Here is a 24,047-nt window from a genome sequence, read left to right on the forward strand (position 1 = left end):
GGAAGTGTAAATGTTAAGGTATTAGAAGTGTAAATGTTAAGTTATAGGGATTTAAATGTGTAAATGTCATATGATGTAAAGTGTAAATGTCATAAAATGTAGTGTAAATGTCAATAAGTGGAAAAGTGTAAATGTTAAGGTATAGGAAGTGTAAATGTTAAGTTTAAGGGATTTGAATGTGTAAATGTCATATGATGTAAAGTGTAAATGTAATGAAATGTAGTGTGTAAATGCTAAGTAATTAGAAGTGTAAATGTAAACTAATAGGAAGTGTAAATGTTAAGGTATTAGAAGTGTAAATGTTAAGTTATAGGGATTTAAATGTGTAAATGTCATATTATGTAAAGTGTAAATGTCATAAAATGTAGTGTAAATGTCAATAAGTGGAAAAGTGTAAATGTTAAGGTATAGGAAGTGTAAATGTCAAATGATGTAAAGTGTAAATGTCATCAATTGTAAAGTGTAAATGTTAAGTTATTAGAAGTGTAAATGCAAACTAATAGGAAGTGTAAATGTAAACTAATAGGAAGTATAAATGTTAAGTTATTAAAAGTGTAAATGTTAAGTTATATGAATTTAAATGAGATAAAAACAGAAAGTGTAAATGTCATAGGAAGTGTAAACTACCTGGACTGTACGCAACTTCAAAATTCTTCTTTCTGGTTGAATCTTTGACAGTAGTTACCTCTAGCTCGCCTCTCTCAGTGAAACCTCCTGTTCTACATGTATCAATTGAGAAGATGGCTTCTTGTTTGAATTTGTGGAAAGCTGAATAGGTGTACACCTTTGCAGCATGAATCTCTAATGCCAGATGTGTTGACGCCGTTGCGGACGAGTGCTTATCCATGTTGTCAAGCTGCTTCTGTGTATGTCTTTGTTGGTTCATAATTTTCTCAAAACGCATCCAAAACTCAACCAATGTTCCTGACTTGTGCTCAAACCTCTTGAAAAAGCTATTTTCGCTCTCTGATCTTTGAGTTGTCCTCATAATCGACGCCATCCTCAAGTCTCTGCAATGCACCATCACCCACTGTCCCCTTATAGCATATGTATCTGCAAACCAATCATTTACGCCAACACCATGATCTTGAATTATTTGCTCCCAGATACCATCAAATCTTGCTGCCTCAAGCTCATCGTCCTATATAATGTCATTAATTTTACACATGAACTCATTATAATCGCTTCTCGAGACGCCAAACTTACTTGGCATTTTGTTCATTATATGCCACATACAGAACCGATGGCGCGCTGTCTTGAAAACAAGAGGGACAGATTTGATAATACCTGGGTCCTGATCTGTAATTATGAACTCGGGTTCCTTACCTCCCATTGCTTGTAAAAACCGGCTAAAAACCCAATTAAACGACTCATAATCTTCCATGCAACTAGAGCCCCACATAACGTCACAGATCGTTTATGGTGGTCAACACCTTTGAATGGTGTGAATACCATAGAATACTTATTGGTGGAGTAAGTTGGGTCGAATGACACCGCATCACCAAAAATTTTGTAATTATCTCGAGCGGTATCGTCCGCCCATATGGCCCTACGTAGGCTGCCATCATCGTCAAGGTCATAGTCAAAGTGGAAACCTATTCTTGTTTCAGTCATTTCCTTAAAATGGTCAACAAACAACTGACCATCCCGTTCGTGAATGAAACATTTAACATCCCTATGGAAGTTCTTAAAATCATTTAAGCTTGCTCCAATGTTTTCGTATCCATTCACTTGTTCTTTGCAGATTCTGTATGTTTTTGTTGCTCCTATCTTCAGCTGCCAATCAATCATTAACAGATATGTCATATAAATATAACATGAATGGAATTATTTATTTAGTATAGAGAGTGATTATGTATTACAAACCCTTGAGTTTGAAACGATTATCATCTTGTGATAATCTGTTATGTTACGCGACAATTTCTGGAACTCTATGTCCTTAAGTGAGATAAGCTCGTGATTGTGACCCTCGTGGAACCGGTCAATTAATAAAAGACCATTCTTCATATATAGTCGTATCCTCGCTTTACACCCCATTCTAATGACCCTGAATATCCTCTGTGACTTCTCCCCATCCAGTCCGTCATCCTGATCTTTTCTGGGCATCTTGTGAGCGAAACCTTCTCGATTGCAGACGACGAGCTTTGACTTGATCTCACCGCCACGCCATTTTGTTGTTGTGTACCTAGGGACATCAAACCCACAAGCAATGGCGTATATCTTATAAAAAGTCACCGCATCCTTAACCCCCCCAAACTCCTGGCCGATGTACGGTGTAAACCTCTTCTCCACCTCCCTACACGGCTCTCCCTGTCGGTTGAACCCCATTCTGTTTTACCAAGTCTGTAAATGTGCACAGAGTGTAAGTGTAAATGTAAATGTCCTCGGATATGAAGTGTAAATGTGCTTTTCAAAGTGTAAATGTCATCAAAAGTGTAAATGTCAAAACTATAGTAAAAGTAAACATCCAAAAGTGTAAGTGTAAATGTCGGTAGAAAACGAAGTGTAAATGTCTTTGTTCGAAAGTGTAAATGTCAGCAAAAGTGTAAATGTCAGCAGAAATGTAGTGTAAATGTGATGTTTTATAAGTGTAAATGTCAATAAAAGTGTAAATGTTGTCAGAATGATAACTCAAATTAAAACTATAATATTAACAATTAAAAGGTGACTATAACAATTAAATAGTGTAAATGTAAAACTATAGCAAAAAGAGTAAACATCCAAATGTGTAGCAGAAACGAAGTATAAATGTGATTGTCTGAAAGTGTAAATGTCAACAAAAGTGTAAAAGTACACCAAAAGTGTAAATGTGAGCAGGAATGCAGTGTAAATGTGATGCTTTAAAAGTGTAAATGTCAACAAAAGTGTAAATGTTGTCAGAATGCTAACTCACATAAAAAATATAACAATAAAAATGCAAAGGTGACTATAACAATAAAAAAGTGTAAATTTAAAAGTACAGGAAAAGTGTAAACGTGAGCAGTAATGCAGTGTAAATGTGAGGCTTTAAAAGTGTAAATGTCAACAAAAGTGTAAATGTTGTCAGAATGCTAACTCACATAAAAAATATAACAATTAAAAGTGTAAATGTAAAACTATAGCAAAAAGAGTAAACATCCAAATGTGTAGCACAAAGGAAGTGTAAATGTGATTGTCTGAAAGTGTAAATGTCAACAAAAGTGTAAAAGTACACCAAAAGTGTAAATGTGAGCAAGAATGCGAAAAATAAATGTGATGCTTTAAAAGTGTAAATGTCAACAAAAGTGTAAATGTTGTCAGAATGCTAACTCACATAAAAAATATAACAATAAAAATGCAAAGGTGACTATAACAATAAAAAGGTGTAAATTTAAAAGTACAGGAAGAGTGTAAACGTGAGCAGTAATGCAGTGTAAATGTGAGGCTTTAAAAGTGTAAATGTCAACAAAAGTGTAAATGTTGTCAGAATGCTAACTCACATAAAAATTATAACAATAAAAAGTGTAAATGTAAAACTATAGCAAAAATGTTCATGTAAATGTTGTCAGAATGCGTTCATGCTAATCGAAACTCAAATTAATGAAAACCCAGCATGAAGATTTACTTCTAACAATCTTCATTTCAAACCCAGTAAGAAATAATCAAAACAAGAATGAACAAATTCGATGACATGCAAAACTGTAATGATTACCTCCATCCTTCCTATTCAACTGAAAAATATGAAAATGTGACTGAAAACAATGAATAAAATGAAGAAATACCATTGATGTCATCTATTATTTGCATGTTTACGCTGATTTGGAGGATTTAGAGAGAACTTTAGCTTCTTTTTGAGATGAAAGCACCCAGTTTTAGAGAGAAGAAAGAAAGAAAAAGGTTGGAATTAAGCGTGTTCAGGAAGGAAGAATTTGGGAAGTGGAAACATAGTACAAAGGATATATGCTTTTGTCCGCAGGAAATGATCATTGGTAAGGACAATTTGCAGGAATTGTTGTCCTCTTTCATATCCAAGCTTTTCCCTTTTTTTTGGCCTACATTTTGTAAAAAATCTCCACCATAGATGTTGTCCATCTAAGGGTCCTTATAAGGACTTAAGGACTCAAATGAGGTAAGGGACTCATTAGATCTCCTCTCTCTCTCTCTCTCTATATATATATATATATATATATAGAGGTAAGATCTAATGAGTCCAACATGGGCCATTGAGTCCATAAGTCCCTCTAAGGGCCATTGGATGGACTAAATGTAAGGTTGAGATAAATTTGATTAAAAGCCTTTAAAAAGAAAAGGAAAAAAATGTGGATGGTTGGATTGAGATGGATGGTTGAGATTGAAAATTACCAAAAAAAATTACCACTAATCAAATTTCTACACACTAATTAATTTTTCTTTCTCTCTCTAGCCCCTAATTAATCAGTTTTGAGTTTTAGATTTCAGAAGTGTAAATGTAATGTTGTATGAGTTTTACAAGTGTAAATGTGACGGAAATATAATTTTAACATTTTACAAGTGTAAATGTGATGTTTTACGAGTGTAAATGTAACATTTTAAGAGTGTAAAATTTATTTTTGGTGACGGAAATTTTGAATTTATATAATTTTAACATTTTACAAGTGTAAATGTGATGTTTTACGAGTGTAAATGTAACATTTTAATAGTGTAAATTTGATTTTTTGTGACGGAAATTTTGAATTTATATAATTTTAACATTTTACAAGTGTAAATGTGAGGTTTTACGAGTGTAAATGTAACATTTTAAGAGTGTAAATTTGTTTTTTGTGACGGAAATTTTGAATTTATATAATCTTAACATTTTACAAGTGTAAATGTGAGGTTTTACGAGTGTAAATGTAACATTTTAAGAGTGTAAATTTGATTTTTTTGTGACGGAAATTTTGAATTTATATAATTTTAACATTTTACAAGTGTAAATGTGAGGTTTTACGAGTGTAAATGTAACATTTTAAGAGTGTAAATTTGATTTTTTTGTGACGGAAATTTTGAATTTATATAATCTTAACATTTTACAAGTGTAAATGTGAGGTTTTACGAGTGTAAATGTAACATTTTAAGAGTGTAAATTTGATTTTTTTGTGACGAAAATTTTGAATTTATATAATTTTAACATTTTACAAGTGTAAATGTGAGGTTTTACGAGTGTAAATGTAACATTTTAAGAGTGTAAATTTGATTTTTTTGTGACGGAAATTTTGAAGTTATATAATTTTAACATTTTACAAGTGTAAATGTGAGGTTTTACGAGTGTGAATGTAACATTTTAAGAGTGTAAATTTATTTTTTTGTGACGGAAATTTTGAATTTATATAATTTTAACATTTTACAAGTGTAAATGTGATGTTTTACGAGTGTAAATGTAACATTTTAAGAGTGTAAATTTGATTTTTTAGTCAATTTGAAGGTTTTAGATTGTAAATTTTGTCCTTTGAGTGTGAATTTGGTCCTTTATAAGTGTAACTTTGTCCTTTACGAGTAAAACTTTAGTCCGACTACCAAAAAATGTCACCATCAACTTTGTCCTTTACGAGTAAAACTTTAGTCCGACTAACAAAAAATGTCACCATCGTCGTCCTTCCCCACCAACTCATATCCACAAAAAATATGAGTGCAAATTTACATAATTTTAACGAGTGTAAATGTAAAGAAATACAAGTGTAAATGTAAAGAAATACGAGTGTAAATATTAAGAAATACGACTGTAAATGTTAAGAATATATGAGTGTAAATTTAAAGAAATACGAGTGTAAATGTGAGGAGATACAAGTATAAATATAAGAGAAATACGAGTGTAAATGTGAGGAGATACAAGTGTAAATTTAAATAAAAACGAGTGTAAATGTGAGGAAATACAAGTGTAAATGTAAAAATTATGAGTGTAAATGTAAAGAAATACGAGTGTAATTGTAAAGACATATGAGTGTAAATGTAAAGAAATATAAGTGTAAATGTAAAAAAATATGAGTATAATAAATATATTTATTAGATCTAGAATAAAAATCATGATAAAACAACATCAACAACACTAGATCTAATAAAGAGAGATTGAAAAATAAAAAACTAACAAAAATCTAACATTAAATCTAATAATAATGACAATAATAATAAACATAACACTTTATTGTTGAAAAAAAAAAAAAAAAAAAAAAAAAAAAAAAAAAAAAAAAAAAAAAAAAAACGACAACAAACAACGACAACATCAAATACAACAAACACACACAAAACACGAATTCAAGGAAAAACAAACAGAAAACACAAATCTGAAAAAAAGAAAAGGAGGAAGGCGACATGAGGGTGGCGTGACGGCGGCGTGGAGGCGGCGTGAAGGCGGCGTGATGGTGCGTGGTTAGTGGCGACCCAGATCTGAAAAAAAGAGAGTTTTTGAGAATGGTGGGTATGGGTGGTCGTGTTTTGAGAATGGTGGGTATGGGTGGTCGGCTGGTGGTGTGTTGTTATCGTTGTGGTGATGGGGCGTGACAGAAGGTGGTGCGGGTGTTGGTGTTGGGGTGGGGAGGACCGTGAGTCCGGTGATGTGGTGGTGGTGTTGAGTGGTGTCGAGGGGATACGGGGATGGTGGAGTGGTGGTTGTCGTGGAAAAAAAAGGAGAAGGGGAAGGAGGTGGCTGTGGTGGTTGTCGTGGGGTCGAGGTGGTGCGTGGTGGTGTCGGGTTGGTTGTGGTGTGTGTCGGGAGGTGGAGAGGAGAGGTGGTAGTGTAGAGGAGAGGGTAGTTGGGTTGTGGTGGGTGGTGGGTGGTGTCGGGTTGTGGGGGTTGGTGGGCGTGGGTGGGTGGCGGTGGAGGTGGTCGGGTGAGGAAGAGGGGGAAAGTTTTTTTGAATTATTTGGTTTTGAATTTTGTTGGATTTTTTAGAAGAATTGGGTTTTTTTGGTTTTAAGAGAGATAGAGAGCTGATATTTGTGTGAAGGAGAGAGAAGTGAGTGGAAAAAGAAGGCTTTTATAGTGCAATTAGGGTTTGATTAGTGATGGTAGAGAGGGGAAGGGATTAATTAGCATCCATCCCCTTATTTTAGCCTTAATCCCCCCTTTTTCCCCTTCAATCTCAACCTCTCATCTCATCTTTTCAATGGCTCTAAAGAGGACTTAGGGACTCAATGGAGTTGGATGGACTCACTTGATCCTTCCTCTCTCTCTCTCTCTCTCTCTCTCTATATATATATATATATAGTGATAAGTTCTTCTAAGTCCTTAATATCTTTTGAGTCCCTAAGTCTTTATTAGGGCCCTTGGATTAGAAGAATGGAGAGTGGAGATTTGCCTAGTTTAAGCCCATTATAGGCGTGAAAAAAAAAAGGAAATAAATAGGTGAGCGGGAAAGAGAAGGGTCAAGTCAAGACAACTTGCTATTACCCACTGTGCACACACAAACACATGCATAATCACTCAACAGCCTTCCTCAACACATTTCTTAGACATACTCCACCAAAACACAATTTGAAAAAAAAATACTCATCAGACTGGCGAAAATTGAGAGCGAATCCTACTTTCTTCATTTCCCATCTTCCTTTATCAGCTTCCTTGATCATCTTCCATTATTATCCTTGAGCATCTTCCATTATTATCCTCGAAGCTGAGAGACGAACAACAAGACCAACGTCCAACGTAAAAAATGACGGATTTGCAAATGGTTCCATTTGGCCATGGTAATTATTGGATTGTTTTTTTTTTATTTTCTTCATGTTAGTTTATATATCATATTGTTATGAAAACATTAGGTTAGATATTAACAGTTCTTTAAATATGATGAGGAAGTGTATTTTAGGTTATTTTTGAAGCTTGTTTTTTATTATGTAAAATCTGTAAATCCACTGTTTTATCATGAATTCCATCATTATGGAGTTCAATATCAACTCTGTGAATAATAAGTTAAACTTCTCCATGATGGAAGTTAAACTCTGTGAATAATAAGTTCAACATCATAGTGTCAGGCTTGAAATTTATAACAGTGAATTCGATGAAATTGTAATTTTAACTGCAAAAGGTGTGAATGTAAGCAACCAAAGTATTATTGTAATTATTATGGTAGAATTAAATTTCAAAAGTGTAATATTTGTATCTTAAATTGAAATTGTCAATATCGTAAGTATAACTTATAAAACTGTAATTATATCTGGTAAAAGTATAATTTTAACAGGTAAAAGTGTTATTGTAAGAGACAAAATATGTTAGTTTTCAAACTGTAATTGTAATAATTACAAGTATAATTGTAACATACAAAAGTGTAATTATAACAACCAAATGGTTTATTGTAATGAAAAAGCAAGTTTTGAAACCTAATTGTAATAATAAAAAGCATAATTCTAACAGTTGACTGTAATTTTAACAGCAAAAGTGTGATTGCAAAAGACAATTTCGTAAGTTTTCAAACTCAGTAATTCTAATAGAAACAAGTATAATTGTAACACGTAAAAGTGCAACTTTATAAACTATAATTGTAATAATAAAAAGTATAATTCTAACAGTTGGACCGTAATTTTAACAGGCAAAAGTGTGATTGCTAAAGACAATTTCGAATGGTTTTCAAAATGTAATTCTAATAGAAACAAGTAGAATTGTAAGAAAGAAAAGTGTAATTTTAACAACCAAAGGGTTGATTGTAATGAAAAAGTCGCAACTTTATAAACTATAATTGTAATAGTAGAAAGTATAATTCTAACAGGCAAAAGTGTAATTATAACTACGAAAAGTCTAATTTTAAGAAATATATAATTTGAACAAATATATGGGTTACTTTAAGTTGTTATGAAAACAATTGATAATTATTACACTATTGTCAGATAATATTGAGCACAATGGAAAACAAAAGCCGAACGAAGAAGAATTTTGCAAAGATGTTGAAGCTAAGTTCACCCCGTATGTTGGTCGAAATTCCCCGGAAATAGAGGAAGCAATGACATTTTATAGAATTTATGTTGTTGCTTGTGGTTTTGATGTGCGTAAGTACACAACTAAGAGATGGCGTGGAGGCGAGATCAAATCTAAAACTGTTGGTTTGCAACCGGGAGGGGTTCAAACGAAGGGACAATTGGAGTGTAGTGGCGGCCGGACTCGGGTAGGAGACACAAAGTCGGGCGTGTTGGTTGCAAAGCGAGGATTAGGCGTTCTTGATGAAGGGGAATTACGAATTGACAGATTCCACAGTGGGCACAACCATGAACTCGTATCAGCCAGAGATAGAGAGTTCCAAAAGTTGGCATGCAACATAACAGACTATCACAAAATGATAATCCTTTATAATTCAAGGGTGAGTTCATTAAAATTACACTTGTCTTGATTGAAATTACACTTGTTTATGTTATAATTTGACAGTAAATTGTTAGAATTACACTTTTGTCAACTAAAATGACACTTCTTGCGTTTACAATTACATTTTTTCTTGTTAAAAGAACACTTTACTTTTTTTGAACTTATACATTTGTATCTGTTTTCTCTATCAGCAAGAGATAGGGAGTTTCAAAAGTTGTCATGCAACATAATGTACTATCACAAAATGATAATCCTTTATAATTCAAGGCTGAGTTGATTGGAATTACACTTTTCTTGATTAAAATTACAATTTATTTTGTTAGAATTACACTTTTGTCATCTAAAATTACACTTTTTGCGTCTACAATTACATTTTCTATTGTTAAAACAACAATTTTCTTTTTTTGAACTGATATATTTGTATCTGTTTTAATTATGTTTTTGATGAATGATATCTGTCAATCTAAAAGATTGTGATTAATCAACAAAATGAAGATAGAGCTACGAAGACGTACAAAATTCTGAAGGAACATGTTAATGGGTTTGAAAACATCGGTGCTAGTTTGAATTCTTTTAAGAACTTTCACGGGGATGTGAAATGCTACATTCATGAACGGACGGTCGGATGTTCGTGGACCACTTTAAGGAATTGGTCACACTAGACCAGGGTTCTTCTTTGACTATGATGTTGATTCTGACGGTAGCCTTAGTAAAGCTATATGGGCGGACGGGATCGCTAGAAGGAACTACTCAGTTTTTGGGGATGCAGTGTCATTCGATCCGACGTATTCCACCAATAAGTATGACATGTCATTCACACCTTTCACGGGGGTTGATAATCATAAACGGTCACTACTTTACGCGGAGCGCTTGTTGCTCATGAAGATGCGGACTCGTTTAAATGGGTGTTCACCGTTTCCTGGTGCGATGGTCGGCAAAGAGCCTAAGTACATTATCACCGATCGATGCTTTGGTATCCTTAAAGCGGTGCCATTGGTGTTCAAGACAAATACGCCACCGCTATTGTATGTGGCATATCATGAACAAGGTTCCAAGCAAGTATGGAATGGCGAGAGATGATTATTCAAGTGTTTCTAAAGAAATTGAATGCCATAATCTGGATGAAGACATTGAACCGCAGAGTTCGATGCAAAATGGGAAGAAATTGGCAGAAACACAATGTTAATAACATTGACCGGTTCCCAGAAATGTTCGCTAAAAGGAGGCGATGGGTTATGGCTCATTGTAGGGACCTAGATATGGGAGGTGTTATGAGGACAACCCAAAGATCAGAGAGCGAAAATAGTTTTTTTAAGAGATTTGAGAGTAAGTCGGGAACATTAGTTGAGTTTACGATGCGTTTTGACAAATAGCGATGGACCAAAGAAAGACACACACAGAAAGTTGACAACCGTAATGATACGCTTTCCACGAAATATCAACGCATCTAGCTATTGAAGTGCACGGGCGGAAGTGTACAGGTCATAAAGTATTCGAGGAATTTAAAGAAGAGGCCAAGTGGTCAATTGGTACTTGTAAAAGTAGAGGATTCACCGAGTGTGGCTCTTTAGAAGTGACCACTTGTAAGAGATGCAAGCGAGGAGAGAAATTATGAGGTCACATACGCCTGGTATCATTCTCAGAGCATTTGTTTACTAAAATTATACTTTTATCCGTTAAAATTATACTTTTGTTGATTAGATTTACACCTAGGGTTGTTAGAATTATCCGTTGGGTTGTTAAAATAATACGTTGGGTTGCTACGATTATACTTTAATCAGTTAGAATAACACTTTTATTGATTAGTATTACACTTTGGGTAGTTAAAATTACAAATTGATTAAAGTTATACTTTTATCCGTTAGAATCACAATTATATTGATTAAAATGCTACTTTTGTGTTTTACTACTACACACTTCCGTCTCGATCGATTTAACTAACCTATTACTTTATAATGTTGAACTAGATACACCGAAAGCCACTTGTAGGCTGCGAATGCTTGAGAGGAAAGGCATCATTTGCCGGCATGTCATATGGATTTACTCATCAAACGGAGTGAAGATTATTCCAGAACAATGTATTGTTAAAAGATGGTGTAAAGATGCAAGGTTGTCTAAAATGTTCGATAGTAATGGTGAAGCAACTGAGGACATTGATATAATAGATGGTAAACAGATTGCGATGTCGATAATGTGGTCGGAGATTCATCGAGGCAGTTGGGTTGCTCATGGGCAAATTGAAGAATGATGTCGAGAACTTCTCGTGTCTTATTAGACAGTTTAAGGAGAAACTCTCACCATTAGGATCACCATTGAATAAACGTCAACAATTGGAGAAAATTCTTGGATGTTCTCCTACTGAGGAGATAACCATTTTGCCGCCCAAGAAATCCAAGAACAAAGGGAGCGGAAAGAGAATGTTGTCGAAGAAGGAAAAAGCGATTGCTTTGGCAAGGAAGCCAAAACGTATGTGTAAAAACTGCAAGCGATTAGCTAACCATGACAAAAGGAACCGCCTAACCCATTCGCAGAGCACCCGCTTGCCGACTCAATCGATCGAAACCTCGTCGGAAGAAGAAGAAGATGGAGAAGACGAAGAAGAAGGAGAAGAAGACGAAGAAGATGAAGAAGCAGGCATCTTAGAATAATCCACTTAAGACGTAATAAGTAGTGCTATTTTTTGGGATGTCTACACAAAATACGAGGTACAACATGATGTTTCGTATTGTGTTTAGACATCAAACCGCCAGAAGACAACGGTCGCCGTTGGTATTACAATGTATTTTGATGAAGTTATTTAGTTAGAATTACATTTTTCTATTTTAAAGTTACACTTTTGTTATTTACAGAACACTTTTTTGCCTTAGAATGACACTTTTCTCTCACTGTATTAGACGATTTGTTAGTTAAAATCACACTTTATTCAGTTAGAATTACAATTTTCTCTACTAAAACTACACTTTTGTAAGTTTATATATGTTCTTCAAAGTATGTAATTTTAAGTTAAAAAATGTAATTCTAACTAAATAATTTGTTATTTACAAGATAACACTTTTTGAAGTTAAAATATGTAACGCTTGACTATCATGACAAATTATGTTCTTCAAAGTACACAAGTTATTCTATGCAATATCTTTCGAGATAGGTAAAACAACAAGACTATCTTTTCATAAATAAAACTACTAAAATGACACTTTTGTCTTTTAAAATTACATTTATATTTTATGTAATGTAAGGTAAATCATCCACGATATGGCCTGTTAGAATTACACTTCCAAGAAGGTTACAATTACAATTTTGTGTATTACAATCACACTTTCTTCCGATATATAGCTAACATATTACTCTATATTGTTGAAGTAGATACATTTAAAGACAATTTGTGGTTGCGTCTTGCTTGAGAGGAAAAGGCATTCTTTTATAGAATGTCGTAAGATTATTTACACAAAAATAACTGTCTACATTAAGTTTGCTAACAAATTTAAAAATAGTACAAAATATGAAATAAGTGTTTACATAGCCAAGGGAATATTCCAACAAAAAAATGAACTACTAAATTAAGGTTGTTATTTTTTCACATTGGGACGGGGTCATCTTACGCTCGTTGTAATACCTTCCACAGTTTGTCCTTCGTGCTAACAAAAGCTTTGACCTTCTCGAGCACACCTTCGCGCAAAATGTTCATGTCCGCGAACGAGGGTAGCTACCAAATTGGATCACCAAATAGCGCCGTGATTTCTTCTTCTCGAGATCTTCATGCTGAAAAGGAAGACCCTCGTATAAGAGCATCGCCATCATGGTGAACAGAACGACCCGACTGGTTGGTTGAGAGTTGGTGACATCCCGAAAGGTATCCGGCGCAACACATAATTAGGAATTTTCCGTGCCCTAGTGTTCTTCTTTTCCTTATCCCGTGATTCTAAATAATCACTCACTGCGCTAGACTGCAAATGTACATAATTACCCTATAAAAACTGATTGAACAAAAAGGATAGCATTCGGAATAAAGCGAGCGAAAATAACTTACAATTAAACGCTACGCTTTGCAAATCGCGACTTCTTCAAGTCGAAATGCCTTTGCCCGTCCAAAAAGTCGATCGTATTTGATTTGTGATTGATACAAACGCATGCAAAATGGTCGTTAATGCGAAAGCGGGACAAATAGCAAGTCCGTTTTCAAGTTAACGGTGCGGTCGTCAACGGGCGATGAAGGTGTCCCGGATCCGCATGCAGTCGTCATAGTTCTTTGTCGATTGTGTGCCTGGTTGCTCAAACGTCCCGAGCATACGCAACAAAGAAATCCTAGAAAAGGCAATAGTGAACATGATTACTGTGTTTACATTGTCACCCAAAATTACACTATTGTCCCTTAAAATTACACTTCACATGGTTAGAATGACACTTTTGTGGATTAAAAGAACTAAAGTGAAACATTCACATTAAAACGCTGTAACTAAGAAAAGTGACATTCTAAGCAACAAAGGTGTAATACAAGTGGACATAAATATTATGCAATGATAAATGGAATTACCATGTGACGTATACCAAAGAATGACATCCTCATTTGGTTGCCATATTCCTCCTTCTCCAAATGGTTCATCAAAATCGACCAAAGACTCGATCACATCTAACGACATCGGGTTTTCAGCATCAAGGACATAATGTCTTTTCTCCGAAGCATTGCGTGATTTGTGTACTGATCAATTGCTCACCGCACTCCGTAATATTAAAGAAGTCGTTAATTAAAGTAAAATAAATGTCAAAAATAATTTGAGTATCCTTGAATAAAGAAGGCGTTAATTAAGCCAAATGATGATGCCGTTCATCATAAGTGTGGTCATCTAACAAGCAATAGTCGGCTACATGCTTCCTCCTGTTTTTAATATCCTTGATTAACGCCCGATTGCCCCGAGCAGCGGCTCGACACCACATTTGTGTTCGGACCACCTCTACCACACGGAGAGAGAAGCGATGAACCCGTCCCCCTTTCCACGGGGATGGCTCTTGACGGTGATAGCGCTTGACCGGATGGAATGCGCATGGCAACCGTCACCTCCGAACGGGCTTTTCAAATTCGATTCACGCGAGCACGTTTTGTGGACTCGCCCTATGTCATCATCCTGTTTTCCTCTTAACAACATTCAACTTTCTTGTCGGCGGATGACCAGCGATCGTTTTGAAAAAACCAACCCCGGTCGGGATATCTTCTCGATCATCGTTAATGTCACGGAGGACGAGTGTTGCGGCAATCTCGACGCAGTACAAACTCATAGCATCCTCTTTCCCGAGGTCACATTGAAAAGGGCTTCCGCGGTAGAACATCATATGTAGCATCATGAAAACACCACAATCATTTCTCGAATACCCTTGACCTTGCCAAATTTGAACTCAATGTTGACAATCTTGAACCCGCCGACCTTTGCCCCTTAGACGACCCTTTAGACACCAAATACTTCCCCATTATATTTGCACGGACACAAAAAAACGTCATTGAGTTAACGTAGTACGATCCACTACAATTCGTTGACTTTTAAGATATCAAAGAAAAGAAAAGTGTGATTGTAGTAGCACAAAGTGTTATTTTAACTAACATAAGTGTGATTGTAGCAGAGGAAAGTGTAATTCTAACAAAATAAAGGGTTATTTTAACAGTGCAATGTGACATTTTAACGAGAAAAAAAGTGTGATTTTATTAGACAAAAGTCTAATCAGAGCAAGATAAAGTGTTATTTGAGCCACAAAAGTGTGATTCTACCAAAGGGTCAAAAGTGGGATTTGTAGCAGAATAAAGTGTTATTTTAGCTTACAAAAGTGTAATTCTAACAAAATACGGTGTTATTTTAATGTATCACATTGTAATTTTAGCAAAGAAAAGTGTGATTTTAGGTTGAGAAAAGTGTAATTCTAACAAGATAAAGTGTTATTTTAACATACTACATTGTAATTTTAGCAAAGAAAAGTGTAATTCTAACAAAAGGGTAAAGAAAGAGTAATTGTAGATATCGGCCACTTACGGAAATACGCGCTATCCCTCCGTAAAGGAGCGTTTCTATTGGGTCATCGTACTTGCGGTTGTCGAGGTAGTCAATCGCTCGGTGAGAAAAGTTGATGCACACGCAATTTAGTGATCACCGTCACGGGATAAAACGGGAGAAAGATCTGCACCATGTGTTGCTAAGATCAGAACAATTAAAACTTAAAAACCATTAGACAAGATTACATGTTTTGTTACCTACCATGTCCGTATCAAAGATTGGAATGGTGCACGACACATTTACCCATGAATCCCAAAAATGACCCACCAAAAATGTCTTCGTCTTTGTTCAACACTTTCCCAAGCTTTTGTGCGTCCCAAATCATAATTGCAGGGGACCGTAATTTGAAAAGTGTTAAATGCGTGAATGATAATTAAAAGAACTATTTTATACAAATAAAGTGAACCTTTAACCAAAAAAAGTGTTAGAATTAACTCGAAAGGGAGATGTTAAAAGTATAATTTAAACAATCAAAAGTGTAATTCTAACAGCAAAAAGTATCATTTTAACGGACAAATGTGCAATTTTAACATACAAAACCAACGTTTTAACTTTAAAAAGTATAATTCTAACGGACAAATGTGTAATTTTAACACACAAAGGTAACATTTTAACTTACAGTGTGACTTAGTCCAAAGAAAGAACGGGATATGTCCGAAGGTTTCATGATGTGGTTGAGTAGCAAGCACCAACCATCAATAACACTGGTCATGATTTGCTCCCCAGGGTTCAAAGTTGCAATATCTTCCCTGGTAATGAAATACCACTCATTGAATTGGACCAATTGTTCCCTACAACGAAAAATGAAATTAGCCAACAAATATATATATAATTAGCAATGTTAAGAGGCTCTTGTAAAGAATAATACACTTACAACTCGTTAAACACGTCCGATCGATTGAACGCATAGTCAATCACATATTTCCTCGTCCATCGAACATTGGCACTAGGAGCTCCCGATCAATGCTAGGTTTTTCGTCGCAAAGCACAAATCAGGATTAGGTGCCCCACAATCAAGAGAACACCCAAGGTTCTCATTGACGTGATCCATGCATGGTAAGGGCTCACTCGAGTGAAGTAAAAAAGGATGGTAGCTCGGATCACGTGAGGGACGACGGGGCCGGGATAGGAATGTCAACGCGTTCTCCGCCTCGGAAGAACGTCGGTGATACCTCTTTTCTCTCGACAGGTCCTTCCGAAGCCTTCCCAACATCCTCAATCGCCGATCCGTAATAAAAATAGTGTTATTTCATCATCGTAAGTAAGTGTAATCGTAGCGAGAGAAGAAAGTATAATTCAAGAGACAAAATTATAATTCAAACAAAATTGAGTGTTATTTTATCACAAATAAGTGTAATTTTAACTACAAATAGTCTAATTCTAGAAGACAAAAGTGTAATTGTAAGCTACAAAAGTATATTTTTAACTTAAAAAAGTGTAGTTTTTAGTAGAGAAAATTGTAATTCTAATCTTGAATAAAGTTTGATTTTAACTAACAAATTGTCTAATCACAGCAGAGAAAAGTGTCATTCTAAGGCAAAAAAGTGTTATCAAATAACAAAAGTGTAACTTTAAGATAGAAAAATGTAATTCTAACTAAATAACTTCATCCACGGCATTACCTCCGTGATCCTTGATCTGACCCATCCACTACCTTCTCTACCACCGATCGAGAACTTATATCCAAATTTGGCTCATCATTATTCCAACCCTCCTCATTTACAATAAGATCGACATATTGGGTGCTCCTCGAATCAGTAGCGTTTACTTAGTAGAAGAATATACATGCTTGTCCATTCTACGTCCATAAATTCCTTTGCACGCAACGCATATACATATTCAGTCCGCTGCTCGTTTTCCTTTAACACCCGCTCGTCGGTGGTTTCGCCTCCGCCGTTTCCTCGCACCCTCTTGATAATGTTGTTCACCACGCTCTGCATCGCATATCTCAAAGAAGAGAGAACATCAATCGAGTGGCGGGGGAAACTTCGTGTTCGAACTTCCGCCAAAGCATTATCCGCCTTCTCGGTCTCCGATCGAGGCCCTCTAAATTCCAAAGATTTAGAGTCCACTTGTACAAAGATCGTGTAGGGTTGCGAAAACCACAATTGAACTTGAACATTGGAGACCAGGTTCAAAGATTACCCTTCCCAATCTTGTCATCATCCTTTCCCGCCTCGGCATTCAGAGCTTCACTCACATACACAACCGCTCCCGTAGTGTCGGAGGCCACATTCACAAATTCTCTTACCTCTCCAATTCCATGGTCTTCTCGACCGACCTTTCACTCGGCGGTGCAGCTTTCAATAATCTCCGCAGACGAAATCGGCGGTTGAGAGGCAGTGGAAAAATTCGGTGGGCACATCGTCCTCATTTTTTTCCCGCTATCTCATTATCCCCGCCACCCGCACGTCCGATCCATCTTCTCGCTCTTCTCGCGGCCTCTTTTTTTTTGTCGGCTATCTCATTATCCCCGCCACATGCACGTCCGATCCATCGTCGCTCTTCTTCCTTTTCACCAGATTTCGCATAGAACTTCTTCTCACCTCATCAAGCTCTTCTTTTTTGAATATATATCTTCCAGAGCTTCGCGTCAAATTTTGGTGGTTCTTTAATGACCCACCGCTTGCCATCTCCGCCTTCCTCCTTCGTATATAATGAAAATCTCACGAGTACTACCAACATCCACGTCGGTGTCCTTCCATCTGTACTCGTCTCGTGACTGTCCGTAAATTCACGGAGCCGTAATATCAGCACGGCCTCCATTATCTCATTGTGTAGACACCTCCAGTGCTTTCTCACTAGCTGCATCATCCGAAACAATTGACGCGGCCACCGGGCCTTCACGGTCTCTACCAAGATCTGCAATCACCTCTTTCTCATTATCGGATCCATCATCCTCCATATCATCACCGTCCTCCTCATCGCCAACATTATCAACATCCTCGTCATCTCCCTCGTCCTCATCACCATTGTCCTCCTCTTCATCATCGTCACCAACATGCTTTGCTCGTGCATCGTAAGTCATCTACCTCATCATTCTCGACATCGATCACCTGGACTTTGTTGCGAGCAGTCGATTTCACGAACGATTTATTCGCTCGACCATCTCCGCATTTCCACAAAGATAATCCTTCATCCTTTGGCTTTGAAAGAATGATTGCGTGCATTGTGTAGCGACAGGGGTCACTAGGATGGTTCATCCCTCCCGTTAACCTTTTGAGCGTCATGGCCGTTGCGTCTGCATACCATGAATAGAAAGACGAGCATTCCTTTGCATCTTCAAGTAAAGCTCATGCACATCCTACATTAAAATACGAGATAATTGGACAATTGTTCACCAAAAGTGTTCATTAAAAAGTATAATTTTAACCTTAACAATCAAATTCTAATGTCCAAAAGTATAATTCCAACGGACGAAAGTGTAATTGTATGCTACAACAGTAAAATATTAACTTTAAAAAGTATTATTTTAACGGACAAAAGTGTAATTGTAACATACAAAAGTGTAATTTTAACTTTAAAAAGTATTTTTTTAACGGACAAAAGTGTAATTGTAACATACAAAAGTATAATATTAATTTTAAAAAGTATTATTTTAACGGACAAAAGTGTAATTGTAACATACTACACTATAATTTTAACTTTAAAAAGTATAATTTTTACTGACAACCTTGTAATTTAAGCAATTACTGATTAATATCGCAATTACAATTGTAGTGTAATTGTAGTGAAAGAAAAAGTATCTTTAAAACATTAAAATAGCACTTACATCTACAAAAGCTTTCAACTCCTCGTCATCATCAACACCGGAAGGGAGTTCAATCTCGATGAACTTCTTCCGTCCTGAAGTTGAAGTCACTTGTAATCCGTATCCCTAACCACATTTCCAATGGCCAACACTTGGTCATTATCGCACCCCACCAATGCTTAATGCTTCTTTTTGTAGGCACCGAGGATACTTAACCACGGACCAAGTTAGCCGACCCAAACTCTTGTCAAGCTCACCATGTAGTCCGCCGAAAGCGTCTTCCCGGTCCCGTGCTTAATGAGGGCGGGGTGTGGCGACAACTCTCACCACGGAAATCGAAACGTTGAAAGTGCGTAATCATTAAGAAGGGGATACACCCCGGAAAGCGTCTGTTTATTTTCACCATGATCTGCATGACCTTCACCAAATTTTCCAAAGACATAAGAACACCAATCGTATCGCTGTAATCGAGTCCACATCTTCAATGACTCTCAAAAGCTTGAAGTCAACCCCACCGTATGACGTTGGAGTTAGGAATGATGACATTGCGAGCGAAACAAACACTGCGAATGCGGACCTCCTTTTTGTATTTTTTTAAAATATCTTGGAAGACAATTCCTAAATTAATGCCTTCATTAACCCCTTTTATGTTGTACGCTTTTCGCCATTTATCTTTCAATTGCTTGTTCTCCCAAGTGCTTGAGAATCCTTTTGGCGGCTTGTAGGTACTAGATCAAGAGTTTTAGGACCAAGTGGTAACATAAAAACGATCATACACGTCATGCTTGGTGACAATGAACTCCTTATCCTTGGCCCGAAAAATATACGATTCATCACCAATGCTTTGAAAAATCTTTAACGTACCCCATCGGATATGTTTTGAGCTTAAGCTCCGTATACCACCGAAACCAATCCTCCGTACCGCATCTCTCATTGCATCATCGAGCTTTTCAAGGAGCTCAACCAAACCGCTTTCACAAGACTTGATAAACCACCTTTGCTACTTTCTTCGTGTCGGTTTTTTTACGCAGGTTTGGTGGTTTGGCAACAACAAGCTCCTTACTCGACTTAACAGCACCTTTGCTTTTTGGACTTGCCTGATTTAACCTCATTTCCACGACATCCGTTAACATTACTCAAAATTCATTGTTAAATACAAAAAAAAATAAGACAAAAAGAAAATTTAAAATTGTAGCAAGATAAAGTGTAATTATAAGCGACCCACAAGTGTAATTCTAATAAAATAAATGGTTATTTTAACAGGAAACATAAACTATCAAAGAAAACAAAAGTGTGATTGAAGCGACAAAGTGTTATTTTAACTAACAAAAGTGTAATAGTAGCAGAGAAAAGTGTAATTCTAACAAAATAAAGGGTTATTTTAACAGAGAAAGTAAAAACTATCAAAGAAAAGAAAAGTGTGATTGTAGCGTCACAAAGTGTTATTTTAACTAACATAAGTGTAATTGTAGCAGAGGAAAGTGTAATTCTAACAAAATAAAGGGTTATTTTAACGAGCAATGCAAATGTAAAGTGTAATTATAAGCGACCACAAGTGTAATTCTAATAAAATAAATGGTTATTTTAACAGAATGAAAACTATCAAAGAAAAGTAAAGTGTGATTGTAGCGGCCACAAAGTGTTATTTTAACTAACATAAGTGTAATTGTAGCAGAGCAAAGTGTAATTCTAACAAAATAAAGGGTTATTTTAACAGTGCAAATGTGACATTTTAATTAAAAAAAGTGTGATTTTAGTGACAAAAGTCTAATTGAAGAAAGATAAAGTGTTATTTTAGCAACAAAAGTGTGATTCTAACAAAGGGTCAAAAGTGGAATTTGTAGCAGAATAAAGTGTTATTTTAGCTTACAAAATTGTAATTCTAACAAAATACGAGTGTTATTTTAACATGATGACACATTGTAATTTTAGCAAAGAAAAGTGTGATTTGATCTGAGAAAAGTGTAATTCTAACAAGATAAAGTGTTATTTTAACATAATACATTGTAATTTTAGCAAAGAAAAGTGTGATTGCAGCAGCAGAAAGTGTTATTTTAGCATCAAAAGTGTAATTCTAACAAAAGGGTAATCAAAAGTGGGATTTCTCCAACAAAAGTAGGATTTCTCCAAAAAATATGACTAATCTTAATGAATATGAACATATATACTCAAAACGTTAGTTGACAAAATACAAGATAAAAAATAACGTCGTTCATGTCCTAAATGTGCTAAAAATAATCGGCTAATCAAAATGAAGAAACCAAAAACAAGATCAAATAGAACAAGACATCAACAATGGTGACAAAGTATCTGATCAAATACAGTCCAATAGCATAACAATGTCCAATAAATTAAAATAAACGTCTAAATAAATGAAGAGAACAAATAATAAAATCAGAAAAACCGGAAAAAAATCATAAAACTATAAAAACCCCAAAAAAATTACCTTCAAGTGATTGAATGGACGACAATGGCGGTTTGCAAGTGAGCAAAGAAAATGGAGAAAAAAACGATAATAAGGTAGCAAAAAAACGATACATTTGGGGGATTTTTAGAAGCGATTTAAATCTTGAAATGAATGTGGTTTAATTTGGGGCAAATGTTTTGGGGGAAAATTAATTTTGAATAATTAAGAGATGGAAAGTGGGGGGAAGTTTTTAGGACGTGTGTGTGTGTGATGTTTTGATTGACAACCTGCTGCATGCATGCTAATACCCACCCTATGAGTGGTAGGAGGAGAGAGGTAATTATTTTAGCCATTAGAATAATATTATTAGTTGCTTTTTACTTTTAATCTAAGCCATTCAATAACATGATCTAAGGGATGACAATAGAACTCATGGACTCAAGTAGGGCTGTTCATTCACGGTTCGGTGAACCGAACCGCACCGTATGTACGGTTAACCGCCTATACGGTTCGGCTAAAAGTCGAACCTTAACCGAACCTTTACATACGGTTTATTTCGGTTCGGTGAACCTGTCATAACGGTTCGGTTCAGCGGTGAACCGTGAACCGTGAATCATTTGTTAATGAGGGAAACCTTCTTCAAGAGTCACCAGTCTGTTCGTTCTCCTAACAGACTCATTGATTGTAGCCCTATCAAGAGGACGAATTGACCGCAGATTTATGACCTGCGGAAAGAAGACACAACCCAAAATACATGATTAACAACATAAAGGGGAACTAAGCCACTAGCAATATAGAAAAAACAAAAGGTAAGTAGAGCACCTCGGCACTAATTCCGTCTTTTGCCAAGATTTCAGCTGCCTACAATGCCAAAGCACCAAAATAGTAATGATTGAAATGATGCATTCATCAACTTGAAGAAAATACACATTTTTAAACATAAAAGTTATCAAACCTGGAGAGCGTAGCCGACCATCTTTGAGAAAGCAGTAATTGTCGAGGTAGAATGGATGACAACGAGAGCCGAGAGGCGGAAGAGGACGGCGGAAGAGGCGGCGGAAGGAAGAATTGAGATCTAGGGTTTCTATTTTTTTAGGTTTATGAGAGAGTTTGAGATTGAGGCAGTGAGATATTGAGTGAGTAACTGAGAACTTCTGAGTATATGAGATTGGGTTTTGGCCTTTTGGGCTTTTCGTTTCAAATTTTTTTTTTTTTTTTTTAAAATTTGTTTTCACGGTTCGGTTCGGTTCAACCGTGTTTTTTTTGATTTAATCAAAACCGAACTGTTCACACTAAACATAACTGGTTCGGTTAACTAACCAACTGTTAAAGACATTCTGATTTGGTGAATCCGAACCTCAAAAACATGCGGTTTTGCGGTTTTGCGGTACGGTTTTTGCGGTTCGGTTTTTTATGAACACCCCTAGACTCAAGTGTAAGACATGGACTTAGATGATCTTATTACTATATATATATATATATATATATAGTAATAAGATCAAGTGAGTCCACCTCTTACATTTGAGTCCATGAGTCTCATTGTGAGCCTTTGGATCTTGAAAATGAAGGGATAGGATGAAACACAAAAAAGAGGGTTAATCCTCTAATTTTGCTCTCTTCCTCTAATTTTCTTATTAACTACATTATTTCTCATCACTAATCATTAACCTCTCATTATCACATCTCCTCATTCTCTCTCTATATCTCACTTCTCCATATTCTCTAAAAAAAACCCAAGAAAAAAAAACCCAAAAAACCAAACAAATAAAAAACCCAAAAAATCCAAATAAATCAATTACTCATCTATTTTTCATTCACCTACCACCACCCACCGGACACCACCACAGCCGCCACCCCCGCCCGCCCACCGCCACCACCACCACGGCGGCCGCCAAACGTCATTTTTTTTTTTTTTTTTTTTTTTTAAAAAAAAAAAAACTTGTGTTTGTGTGTTCTTTTTATTTCTTTTGTTGTTTTTTCTCCTTATATCGTCTTGCTATATAATATTGTTTTAAATTTGTGAGTTTTTTTTTTATTTTAATCTTAGATCTACTAAAATAGATCAATTTTCATTGACCCGTTTTTTTTTTGTTCATTTCCGTTTTTTTTTTTTTTTAATTTTCATGTTTTGGTTTTTTTTTCATTTCCGTTTTGTAGTTAATGTTTTCTTTTTTTTGACCCAACTCCGTTTTTTTTTTTTGTTCATTTCCGTTTTTTTTTTTTTTTTTTTTTTTTTTCAATTTTCATGTTTTGGTCTTTTTTTTTCGGTTATTGACATTCTTACAAATTATAATTTGATTTCGTATTTAAAATTTTCTTTTGGTATTGTGTGATTTAGGACACTTTTTTCCGTTAAAATTACATTTTTTTCCGTTAAAATTTCACTTTTTTGGGTTAAAATTACACTTTTTTTCGTTAAAATTACACTTTTTACCGTTAAAATTACACTTTTTTCCGTTAAAATTACACTTTTGTTGGGTTAAAATCACAGTTTTTTCATTGTTAAAAATACACTTTTTTCCGTTAAAATTACACTTTTTTGTGTTAAAATTTCACTTTTTTTTCCGGTTAAAATTATAGTACTAAATGTATTAGTTA

The 24,047-nt window shown here is 35.5% G+C and overlaps 1 protein-coding gene and 1 long non-coding RNA gene across 2 annotated transcripts; both read right to left on the reverse strand.

Annotated features, from left to right (window-relative positions):
* Positions 1 to 953: 953 nt before the first annotated feature.
* LOC141654774 (protein FAR1-RELATED SEQUENCE 5-like) lies at positions 954 to 2,328 on the reverse strand. Its single transcript, XM_074461889.1, has 4 exons — positions 1,867 to 2,328; positions 1,327 to 1,776; positions 1,073 to 1,141; positions 954 to 1,010 (listed from the first exon to the last, which is right to left on the reverse strand). The coding sequence occupies exons 1-4, from the start codon at positions 2,326 to 2,328 to the stop codon at positions 954 to 956; spliced, it is 1,038 nt and encodes a 345-aa protein (XP_074317990.1).
* Positions 2,329 to 22,073: 19,745 nt separating this feature from the next.
* LOC141655873 (uncharacterized) lies at positions 22,074 to 22,447 on the reverse strand. Its single transcript, XR_012548211.1, has 3 exons — positions 22,405 to 22,447; positions 22,272 to 22,310; positions 22,074 to 22,174 (listed from the first exon to the last, which is right to left on the reverse strand). It is a non-coding gene; the product is annotated as an uncharacterized LOC141655873 (long non-coding RNA).
* Between the last annotated feature and the right edge of the window lie 1,600 nt (positions 22,448 to 24,047).

This window comes from Silene latifolia, chromosome 5 (genome assembly GCF_048544455.1).
Source record: "Silene latifolia isolate original U9 population chromosome 5, ASM4854445v1, whole genome shotgun sequence".
Lineage (NCBI taxonomy): Eukaryota > Viridiplantae > Streptophyta > Magnoliopsida > Caryophyllales > Caryophyllaceae > Silene > Silene latifolia.